We start from the raw sequence: 12,711 nt of genomic DNA on the forward strand, positions 1-12,711 counted from the left end.
GAGGAGGCTGGGTTTTTCCAAAGCTGGGAAATTTTCATCACTTGGCCTTTTCTAATGATGAACAAGCCATAACCTTAATAGGCTAATTAAGGTCTGAACTGTTGGTCAAAGTTGCCTCAACGTAAACATTTCTAAGGCTGCTCAAACTTTTGCATCTGCCCATTTTCCTTTTTTTTTGCCTTAAATACAAAGGAAATGTGTCATCTTTAACTTTAGGCCTTTTAGAGATCATCTCATCTTCAACTTACTTAACTGTTCACAATAAAAGTAATTTTGACCAGTGGTGCCAAAACTTTTACATGCCACTGTACCTGTATATTACAGGGCACTGTAGTAGCACAGTATATACATATACATTGCAGGGCACTACAACAGTATATACTGTATATCACAAAAGTGAGTACACCCTCACTTTTTTGTAAATATTCTATCTTTTCATAGGACAACACTAAAGATATGACACTGATACAATGTAAAGTAGTCGGTGTACCGCTTGTATGACAGAGTAAATTTGGCATGCCCCCTAAGTAACTCAACACACAGCCATTAATGTCTAAACCATTGGCAACAAAAGTGAATACACCATTAAGTGAAAATGGCCAAATTGTGCCCAAAGTGTCAATATTTTGTGTGATCACCATTCTTTTCAAGCACTGCCTTAAAGGGGTTGTCCGGGCTTGTCACATAATCTCAGTGCATATCTGGGCTACAGAATGATGACAATAAGTAATTTACCTTCTGTCACCAGTTTGCAGGGTTTCCTAGATATCAGTGTCTTGCTTCTGAGCAGAACGTCCAAGCCCCCCCCCTTTCAATGTATTCTGGCATTGAAATGAGAACTGGTCGTTTCCTCCTACTGTACTAAAAACCTGCCCTCTATAGCAACAACCCCACCCTCCATAGCAACAGGCCCTCCCAGACCACATGAACAAGCCCTCCTCACACAGTAACAAATCCTCCCCCTATAGCAGCCTCAGTGCAGAGAGCAGAACCACCCAGCTGCTCCTCCCCCAGACACACATTGAACAGTGATCTATGGAAAGTGAAACTCTAGTGAGGAGGGAAAATCGTAGTAGAGTAGGAGGAAACGACCAGTTCACATTTCAATGCCAGAACACCCCCCCTTGGACGTTCTGCTCAGAAGCAAGACACTGATATCTACAAAACCCTGCAAACTGGTGACAGAAGGTAAATTACTTATTGCCACCATTCTGCAGCCCAGATATGTACTGAGATTATGTGAAAAGCCCGGACAACCCCTTTAACTCTCTTGGGCATGGAGGTCACTAAAGCTTCACAGGTCACCACTGGAATCCTCTTCCACTCCCCATGATGACATCGCAGGGCTGGGGAATGTTGGAGACCTTGCGCTACTCCACCTTCCATTTGAGGATGCCCCACAGATGCTCAATAGTGTTAAGGTCTGAAGACATGCTTGGCCAGTCCAGCATTTTTACCCTCAGTTTCGTTAGCAAGCCAGTGGTCGGTCGTCTTGGAGGTGTGTTTTGGGTCATTATCATGTTGGAATATCACCCTGCGGCCCAGTTTCCGAAGGGAGGGGATCATGCTCTGCTTTAGTATGTCATAGTACATGTTGCATTCATGGTTCTCTTAATGTACTGTAGCCTCCACAGTTGGCAGCAGTTATGCAGCCCCAAATCATGACACTCCTTCCACCATGCTTCACTATAGGCAAGACACACTTGTCTTTGTACTCCTCACGTGGTTGCTGCCACTCACGCTTGACACCATCTGAACCAAATGCATTTATCTTGGTCTCATCAGATCACACGACATGGCTCCAGTAATCCATATCCTTAGTCTTCTTGTCTTCAGCAAACTTTTTGCGGGTTTTCTTGAGTATCATCTTTAGAAGAGGCTTCCTTATAGGATGACAGCCATGCAGACCAATTTGATACAGTGCGCGGCGTATGGTCTGAGCACTGACCGGCGGACCCCCACACCAGTAAGCTCTGCAGGAATGCATGCAGCACTCATAAGTGTATTTTGTAAAGACAACCTCTGGATATGATGCTGAGCACGTGCACTCAGGTTTTTTGGTCAACCATGTCGAGACCAGTTCAGAGTGGAACCTGTCTTGTTAAATGCAGCTGAGTTTCAGGGAGTATGCAATCTTCTTACAGCCTCGGCCATCCTTATGTAGAGCTGCAATTCTTCTTTTCAGATCATCAGAGAGATCTTTGCCAGGAGGTGCCATGTTAAACGTCTAGTGACCAGTATGAGAGATTGTGAGAGCGATAACGCCAAATTTACCACATCTGCTCCCCATTCACACCTTGTAACTAGTGTTGAGCGATACCTTCCGATATCGGGAAATATCGGATCGGATTGGATTGGACCGATACCCCAAAAATATCGGGTATCGCCGATTCCGATACCGGAAACCAATGCGAGTCAATGGGACACAAATATCGGAATGAAAATAAACCCTTTCTTTCCTTGCACATCCAGTTTGGGAGGGGGGAAGAGTGTGGGCGGTGCGTGGGCGGAGACTGTGCGTGTCTGTGTGTGCGGGCGAGGTCTGTACAGACCTCTTGAGGATCTGTGCGGGCCTGCCAGGGGTCTGTGCGAGCCTGCCGGGGGTCTGTGCAGGCTGCCGTGGGTCTGTGCGGGCCTGCCGGGGGTCTGTGCGGGCCTCTCGGGGGTCTTTGTGTCTGTGTGCAGCCTGTTCTCCACGGGAGATCGTCGTGGGACACTCGTGGATTTCTGCGGATCAGGGAGTATATTGGTTGTTTGTTATTTTAATATTTTTACAGATGACAGGCACAGACCCCGCCCGCACACACAGACACGCAGTCTCCGCCCACACTCCATTATAACGCATCATGATGACATCATTTCAGCATGCCTAACAGGATGTGCCCACACTTCTTAAGATCCTCAACTGGCTCATTGCATTATGGGAACTTCCGATTCCGGTATTCGATATTGTAAAAATATCGGAACTCAGTATCGGAACTCTAATACCGCGAATATCGTCCGGTACCCAATATTTGCAGTATCAGAATGCTCAACACTACTTGTAACATTAATGAGTCATATAACATCAGGTAAGGAAAATGGCTGATTGGGAGCAATTGGCCATTTTCCCTGTATATTAGGGGGCTCTATAGCAGCACAGTATATACCTGTATATTACAGGGCATTATAGGAGCACAGTATATACCTGTATATTACAGGGCATTATAGGAGCACTGTATATACCTGTATATTAGGGGGCTCTATAGCAGCACAGTATATACCTGTATATTACAGAGCATTATAGGAGCACAGTATATACCTGTATATTACAGAGCATTATAGGAGCACACTATATACCTGTATATTACAGGGCACTATAGGAGCACAGTATATACCTGTATATTACAGGGCTCTATAGCAGCACAGTATATACCTGTATATTACAGAGCACTATAGGAGCACAGTATATACCTGTATATTACAGAGCATTATAGGAGCACAGTATACACCTGTATATTACAGAGCATTATAGGAGCACAGTATATACCTGTATATTACAGGGCACTATAGGAGCACAGTATATACCTGTATATTACAGAGCACTATAGCAGCACAGTATATACCTGTATATTACAGGTCATTATAGGAGCACAGTATATACCTGTATATTACAAAGCATTATAGGAGCACAGTATATACCTGTATATTACAGGGCACTATAGGTGCACAGTATATACCTATATATTACAGAGCATTATAGGAGCACAGTGTATACCTGTATATTACAGGGCTCTATAGCAGCACAGTATATACCTGTATATTACAGAGCATTATAGGAGCACAGCATATACCTGTATATTACAGGGTACTATAGGTGCACAGTATATACCTGTGTATTACAGGGCACTATAGGTGCACAGTATATACCTGTATATTACAGGTCATTATAGGAGCACAGTATATACCTGTATATTACAGGACACTATAGGAGCACAGTATATACCTGTATATTACAGGGCACTATAGGAGCACAGTATATACCTGTATATTACAGGACATTATAGGAGCACAGTATATACCTGTATATTACAGGACATTATAGGAGCACAGTATATACCTGTATATTACAGGACAATATAGGAGCACAGTATATACAGCTGTGGCCAAAAGTATTGACACCCCTGCAATTCTGTCAGATAATACTCAGTTTCTTCCTGAAAATGATTGCAAACACAAATTCTTTGGTATTATTATCTTCATTTAATTTGTCTTAAATGAAAAAACACAAAAAGAATTGTCCTAAAGCCAAATTGGATATAATTCCACACCAAACATAAAAAAGAGGGTGGACAAAAATATTGGCACTGTTCGAAAAATCACGTGATGCTTCTCTAATTTGTGTAATTAACAGCACCTGTAACTTACCTGTGGCACCTAACAGGTGTTGGCAATAACTAAATCACACTTGCAGCCAGTTGACATGGATTAAAGTTGACTCAACCTCTGTCCTGTGTCCTTGTGTGTACCACATTGAGCATGGAGAAAAGAAAGAAGACCAAAGAACTGTCTGAGGACTTGAGAAACCAAATTGTGAGGAAGCATGAGCAATCTCAAGGCTACAAGTCCATCTCCAAAGACCTGAATGTTCCTGTGTCTACTGTGCACAGTGTCATCAAGAAGTTTAAAGCCCATGGTACTGTGGCTAACCTCCCTAGATGTGGACGGAAAAGAAAAATTGACAAGAGATTTCAACGCAAGATTGTGCGGATGTTGGATAAAGAACCTCGACTAACATCCAAGCAAGTTCAAGCTGCCCTGCAGTCCGAGGGTACAACAGTGTCAACCCGTACTATCCGTCGGCGTCTGAATGAAAAGGGACTGTATGGTAGGAGACCCAGGAAGACCCCACTTCTTACCCCGAGACATAAAAAAGCCAGGCTGGAGTTTGCCAAAACTTACCTGAAAAAGCCTAAAACGTTTTGGAAGAATGTTCTCTGGTCAGATGAGAGAAAAGTAGAGCTTTTTGGGCAAAGGCATCAACATAGAGTTTACAGGAGAAAAAAAAGAGGCATTCAAAGAAAAGAACACGGTCCCTACAGTCAAACATGGCGGAGGTTCCCTGATGTTTTGGGGTTGCTTTGCTGCCTCTGGCACTGGACTGCTTGACTGTGTGCATGGCATTATGAAGTCTGAAGACTACCAACAAATTTTGCAGCATAATGTAGGGCCCAGTGTGAGAAAGCTGGGTCTCCCTCAGAGGTCATGGGTCTTCCAGCAGGACAATGACCCAAAACACACTTCAAAAAGCACTAGAAAATGGTTTGAGAGAAATCTCTGGAGACTTCTAAGGTGGCCAGCAATGAGTCCAGACCTGAATCCCATAGAACACCTGTGGAGAGATCTAAAAATGGCAGTTTGGAGAAGGCACCCTTCTAATATCAGGGACCTGGAGCAGTTTGCCAAAGAAGAATGGTCTAAAATTCCAGCAGAGCATTGTAAGAAACTCATTGATGGTTACCGGAAGCAGTTGGTCGCAGTTATTTTGGTTAAAGGTTGTGCAACCAAGTGTTAGGCTGAGGGTGCCAATACTTTTGTCTGGCCCATTTTTGGAGTTTTGTGTGAAATGATCAATGCTTTGCTTTTTGCTTCATTCTCTTTTGTGTTTTTTCATTTAAGACAAATTAAATGAAGATAATAATACCAAAGAATTTGTGTTTGCAATCATTTTCAGGAAGAAACTGAGTATTATCTGACAGAATTGCAGGGGTGTCAATACTTTGGGCCACAACTGTACATTATAGCAGCAGGTGAGTGCAGTGAGTGCAGCCTGTCTCCTGGGCAGGAGTGTGCAGCAGTACATGGGGGGATCCATGGGGTCTCTGCTATTTCAGGCAGGCAGCAGTCCCTCCCTCTTATGTAAATATACATGACATTGCTGCCGGAGAGGGAGGCTGCTGTGGTGTCAGCTCCTTGGAGCATCGCTGCTTGTATGAGTATTATTAGTAATCACTCAGCTGGGTGCATGTACATGTGCAACATGATCCAGGCTGCAGTGGGTGAGAAGTGCCCCTGCCCTGCGATGTGACTGCAGCCACTCATCCATCTACTATGGGAGGACAGGTCACCAGGAGCACACTGTATGGTAAGCACTGAGCCATTGGGGAGGACATCACTGCCTGTCAATGCCTGGGGTGTCTGGGAAAGGTGAGGGCTTGTGTGCAGCTGGGGCTGGGAATGACATGAGGCAGGATACATTGTTGCCTGCTGCCCTTTGTTGTATATGCCAGTATGGATGTCATCCCCTACCACTGCTGTACAGGCTGCTCCCTGCTCTGCCTGGATTGCTGCATTTCACCATTGAGATGCTTTGAATAATTGATTATTCCCAGGAGTCTAGAGAAGCCTTTACTATCTGCTGAATGAGCTTTTTTTTTTTTTTATAAAAGTGATCTTCCTTCGATCATTGCACAATCCTAGGTGGATGATATTCTAAAAATGTGTGTAGTGTAGTCACTGTGTCTCCGAATGAATTATCGTCACAACCCTGCTGATGGCCATAGACAATTGTACAATTAGGTTTATTAAATTATTACAATTTTGCAGCCTTTTTCTATTTTTTTTTTTAATAATTTAAAGCATTTTTCATTAATCTTAAATGTGTAATCAGATCGTGATCATTCCGTGCAAATAATTACATCTCTGGGTAGAAGGATATATGCTGCACTCTGTGCCCATGGTGGCTACCTGTAATTATTAGGACAGCATAGTACGCTAGGATCGGGGCATGAACATGTGCTGACTTCTTGCAGAGGTTTTAATATGCAAATAGACTTTGTTGTACGCTTTTTAGCACTTGATGAAGCATGAGCGAAACGCTCGTCAGGTCATTGGCGGGTGAAAATCAATAGACTTTGCTTACTATTTGGCCTGATGATTATTACCGCACTGTTCTATAGTTTTACTCTCTGGGACTTTTAAATAGTGTTGGCACTTTACGCTTTATTCATATTTTCTGTATGATCCATCCACTTTTGTGAAATGCATCTTATTATTCTTATTATATACCTCCCATATTGACTTCGGTATTTACCATGACTTTCTAGATGCTCATCTTGGTTAGGCATCAAGGGGATTTCACTTTTTTGCCTGTTCACTATTTTAATATATTAATTAATTAAAATGTATACCATTTATATTCCATTTTGCTCTATCACGTTTTTTTTGTTTTTTTTTGGTTACTATATTTGGCAATTAAAAAGTTAACACGAAATAATCGGAAGACTTGTTATTACTCATCTGCATGTTCTGCTTTCTGCTCCAAACACAATATTATTATTATTATTATTATTATGCATTTATATAGCGCCATTTATTCCATGGCGCTTTACATGTGAAAAGGGGAAATATATGCATTGCAAAGAGGGTAAAGTCAAACATGATGTTATAATACTGCTGTAGGTTCAGCTGACAACCCATATAAATCCTTTAGGGAAATAATGAAAGATCCCCGTACACAAGAGACAGTTGTCGGACAAGTGTTCAAAACTGTCTTCTGACTCCCCAATATACATGAACATTAGGCTCAGTTGAGTGGTTATGCGTTTTCCCATGGGTAAAGGGCAGCATTCCATTTTTCTGACACCTCTGGGCAGTGTCGGACTGGGGTGCCAAGGGCCCACCAGTAACATTGACTTTGGGGGCCCACTTTTCACCTGTATACAAGTATTACACTACCCTGGGTCACAAAACGTGAATTATGCCAAGTACTGCCATTACAGTGGGGTTGGGGACCCATGTCTGCACAGGGGCCCACCGGGGGATTCCCCTGTTCCCCTATGGCCAGTCCGAGCCTGCCTCTGGGGACATCTTATCTCGTCTAACAACAAATTAATCAGGCATTTAAAGTCAACATACCCGATCCTTTTTTTTTTTTTGCCCTGACGTCATGTATTGTGGCACCAGCCTATTATACTAGCGCGGTGTTTGCCATTATCGGAAGTATAAAACCTGAACAATGACTTTGCCCACTTTTTCCGATACTGAAACATGTTAGAAAAAGTGGAACAATAGCTCATATACATCCAAGTGTCACAGTCCTGACGTCTTTGCTTTATTTTTTAATGCATTTTCTACATAAAATTCATTGATCAGTTTTCCGCAATCAGTTGCGCCCCGTGATCAACTCCGCTCCCCATCGTACATTTTAATTTTGTATTGTATGTGTTTTTTCTGATTATGCAGAATTAACGATATTTTAAAGAAAAGCAGAAGTCGCCCTATTTCTGGAAGTCACTCAGGGTCAGTTTTGCGTATGTTTTACAGACACGGTAATAACATGACATTAAGCAATAATGTAGTTGAGCAGAGTCCATTTCCACATTGTAAATCTCATATTATGGTTTTGTAATGCTATAAACTATATTTTTCATCTATCCGCAATAGCCCTTTATAAATGAACCATGCTGCCTATGAATCCTTTGGTTATTATTAGGTTAATTTTGGAAGAGCTCTGGCAATTTTCGCTAGTGTATTCGCTATTTTGCTAGGGTTGGAGTGTCATTTTGAGGCATTCTGTAGTCTCACATATCAATTCAATGGTAAATTGTAGGGTTTACTAGAAACCCTATACACAAGCTGATCTTGCCAATTGCCAAGTACCCAGAGGATATAGTCAAAAAATTGCAACAATCTCCAAATATAAATTGAAATTCCTACTTTGGACCTTTAATCCCACTAGAAATAGCCATAGTAGAGTCTATCCTTCCTGATTCCCCCTATGTATACATCCAAGTTCATCCAACTTTTATCCAATGGGTATGGACAACTCAAAGGGAGTTTCACAATATCATGTCAGGCCATCAATATCAGGTCAGTGGGGTCCAATTCCTCAAACCCCTGAAAATCAGCTGTTTGAATGGACTGTGGTGCTTGTGTAAGGGCTACAGACTCTCCAGTGTTTAAATTGCAAGGTCTAACGGCAAGCCTCCTTTAACGTAAAGGGGTTGTTCTCTACTCGGATAACCCCTTATTTCCCCCTATTGAAATATTAATACTTATACTCACCTCCAATGCTGGTGCTGGTCTGGTGGTGGCGTCACTGGCTCTCCCAGAGATTGCATGACATTGTTATGTCACGTGATCCCTGTGGCCAATCAACGCTGGCTTCTTTCTCCTCCGCCACCTACGAAATTGACATCTGAAGGAAATGAGAGCTGTGACTGTCTTTCTCCGGAAGTCTTGATTTCTCCTAGGGAGGTGAGCAAGAAGCCTGCGCTAATTGGTTGTGATTGTTATGTCGGAAGAGACAGTTTCGGTATCATTCCATCGGTGTCGGCACTGGCTTTCCTGACATAACAGTGGAACGGCGCCGGCACTGGGGGCGAGTATGGGTTCTTCTTTTACTGGATGGAAACATAGGGATCCACTACTCGGACATCCACAACACCTTTAATAGCAGAGTTGTCCCATTCATTTAACTGGGGAAACCTTGCGATACCCAACACAACCGGTACTAAGTATAGGTCATAGACCTATGGAGACATCAAAGAGGTCGCAAACCCGTAAAGAACTGTTCACTTGAGATAAATATGTAGTTATCAATCTGACATTGATTTTTGCTTTGATTCTGCACCTCTATGCTCCTGGGATATGGTCCACTCTTCCTTGCACCTATAACTAAGTGGGTGTGATCCTCAGCTTTTTTCTTCTTGTATCTCCTGGATGCCCATGTCTCCTTGATCATCAAGGCTAGATCTACAGTACATACAAGAAACAAGGGGCTATCTTAAGAGGTGCAAGAACAATTTAAAAAAGCATCAAGCAAGCCCAGATTTAGAAGAACAACGACATTTAGACAAAAGGAAACAATTACATGTGAATGGGAAGTGACAGATCCTCTTTAAACAGGTTACGAGTGTCAAGTCAGACCTCCACTGATAAAATATTGATGGTCTCTGTTCAGGATAGACCATCAATAATGTAATACTGGAAAGACTCAAGCTAGACGATGCTGACAAGGTGACGGGAAAGCGATAGTGAACTTACATAACCTATATGCAATTCCAGGATATAGTACGAAATTGCAATTCTACATAATTTCTGCTTGTTCGTTAAAAGTGATGAGTTTTATCTATAGAGGGCACAGAGGTAGAAAATGTACCCAACTCCCTGGTGTCTCAGGAGCCCAAAGGTATTACGGCTACATAGGAAAGCACCATTATAATTGACACATTTTAAGACTTTGCATTGGGGCCCAGGAGCTTCAAGTTACTCCTCTGCTTGGTACATGGGACATTTATTGCAGTTTAGTCATATGGTTAACATATGTTAGACATCTAGGCTATCCAGATGAGGGATAACAATTATGTCAGTGCATGGGATCAGGTTTTGGCCCAGGTACTGTATATTTGCATTATATATTTATTCTTTGACCTTATCGCAGTACATCAAAGAGACCAATCTTTCATTTATGACCCTAAGACCGAAGGAATGAATCGTTCTCGGCCCGTTTTATTCTTTATATGATGTTAGTCTGTATTACTAGAACTATTTCATTATACGCCATGGTTGGATCACCAATCCTCAGCAGACATACTGTACATACATGTGTGTGTATACACAGCAGTCAGATCTGGGAGAGGTTTCCCTAGGCTGAGAGTGCGGCCATCACATGCATATCTCATGTGGGAAGGAAAGACAGAGAGAGAGAGAACCCTGTGTAGGGACGTGCTGCGATTAATGATTGAAATGTGCAAATCTCCTCGGGGGTCTTTGTGCTAGCTGGAGTATAGAGGCAGCATTAATTTACACAGCAAAGCAGCATTCAACATCACCAGATTGCTTTAACCCTGTGACTCATGTCAAAGTTTAGCCTTGAAATGGTTAAATCACACAGACGAGGAAGCAGTGTTCATAATAAGGTACTGTTATGTAATAGTGTTGGAATTAGTTGTAAAGCTGCATCCCGTTTTGCGTTGCAGACGTCCATAAAGAGTCTGTTGTGTGATAGCTGATGAAATCTAATAGTTCCCACTATCGGTAATAAAATTGTCTTTGTTCTTAGACTTTCAATTAAGATTTTTTTCCATAGGTAGTAAAATATCTCCGGGACGTGGAGATGAGCAGACAATGCAGAGATTTCAGCATTTGCCAGAGACTTTTTTCACAATACTTGAGTTTTTGCCATGTACTGTATGCAGCTCCTTCGCCAATGGCTTCAGTTCTTTGTGATTTTTGTATATGTGGCTAACTACAACAATGGAGATTATGGGGTTTGGTGTCTCCTCAGCTCTTAATCGTGCTTCAGGGTACCTTTCCAGCATTCACCCTTTTTCCATGGTGGTTGAAGGCATCTTTCAAGCCTTGACCCTTTTTTCATGGTGGTTCAGGGTATCTTTCAAGCATTGACCCTTTCTTTCCTATGGTTGTTCAGGATACCTTTCAAGCTTTAACCCTTTTTCTATGGTGGCTCAGAGTACTTTTCAAACTTTGACCCTTTTTTTCCATACTTGTTCAGGATACCTTTCAAGCTTTGACTCATTTTTGTGCCATGGTGGTCCAGGGTACTTTTCAAGCGTTGACCGTTTTTTTCCATGGTGGTTCAGGATATCTTTCAAGCGTTGACCGTTTTTTTTCCATGGTGGTTCAAGATATCTTTCAAGCTTTGACCCTTTTTTCCCATGGTGGTTCAGAGTACCTTTCAAGCATTGACCCTTTTTTCCATGGTGATACAGTATATCTTTCAAGCTTGAACCCTTTTTTCCTGTGGTGGTCCAGGATATCTTTCAAGCTTTGACTATTTTTTCCTTGGTGGTCCAGGATAATTTACAAGCTTTGACTCTTTTTTTCCATGGTGGTCCAGGATACCTTGCAAGCTTTGACCTTTTATTTTCATGGTGGTCCAGAGTACCTTTCAAGCTTTGACCTTTTTCTTCCAGTAGTTACAGCTTACTTAGCATTGGCTTCATTTGCTTGTCTGGCTTCAATCATCTTATTAATCTTTCAATAAAGACACAGAAAACATTATTACAAGCTAAAAAATATGTTGGCAGCGAGTTATTCAGGAAACTCTCCATCAGGTTATGGGCCCAAAGTGACACAGAACCCAAGAATAACACAGCAACAGAAGCCCAAAGCAAAAGCAGCACAGAGCAACAGAGAAGATGTCCACTAGGAGCAATACTGTCAAGTTCTCAGAGCCAAACCTCACTAACTGGAAATTCAAGGTGAAGACGCTGCTCATAAGAGAAGGTATGTGGAAATATACTCCGGAACAATGCCTCATCAATTACCAGATGATTGGCTAGAGAAGGATCTAGAGAAGGCTAGAGAAGAATCAGAAAGCACAAAGCACTATCTCCCTCAGTGTAGATGATAATCAGATTGTGCATATATGCAAGTGTGCAACTGCAAAGGAGATGTGGGATCAGTTACAGAAAGTGCATGAAAGATCACATTTCAGCAATAAGCTTTTATCTCATGAGAACGCTGCATCAGTCTTTATAAGACGCATCTGATTATAAGCGCACCCCCAAATTTGGTGAAGAAAAAGAGAAAAAAATTTTTTTATGCTAAATGGAAGTGTGTCTTACAATGCCAGTGTCTGTCTTTCAAATAATATATACAGTACAGACCAAAAGTGTGAAACAACTGAAAATATATCTTATATTCTAGGTTATTCAAAGTAGCCACCTTTGCTTTGATTCCTGCTTTGCACATTCTTGACATTCT

General features: G+C 42.1%; 1 protein-coding gene across 3 annotated transcripts in view; it reads left to right on the top strand.

Moving 5' to 3' along the window:
- Positions 1–12,711, top strand: part of NEURL1 (neuralized E3 ubiquitin protein ligase 1) — a 406,160-nt gene that overhangs the window by 263,555 nt on the left and 129,894 nt on the right. The window contains exon 1 of one of the 3 annotated variants that reach the window (XM_073546578.1): positions 5,900–6,124. The exons of the other annotated variants lie outside the window; for them this stretch is intronic. Coding sequence (XP_073402679.1) covers positions 6,091–6,124 — 34 coding nt within the window. The 5' untranslated portion in view covers positions 5,900–6,090. Of the gene's footprint in view, positions 1–5,899; positions 6,125–12,711 lie in introns of those variants that run through there. 3 annotated transcript variants of the gene reach the window in all.

This window comes from Dendrobates tinctorius, unplaced genomic scaffold (genome assembly GCF_039654945.1).
Source record: "Dendrobates tinctorius isolate UK_male_01 unplaced genomic scaffold, ASM3965494v1 ptg000149l, whole genome shotgun sequence".
Lineage (NCBI taxonomy): Eukaryota > Metazoa > Chordata > Amphibia > Anura > Dendrobatidae > Dendrobates > Dendrobates tinctorius.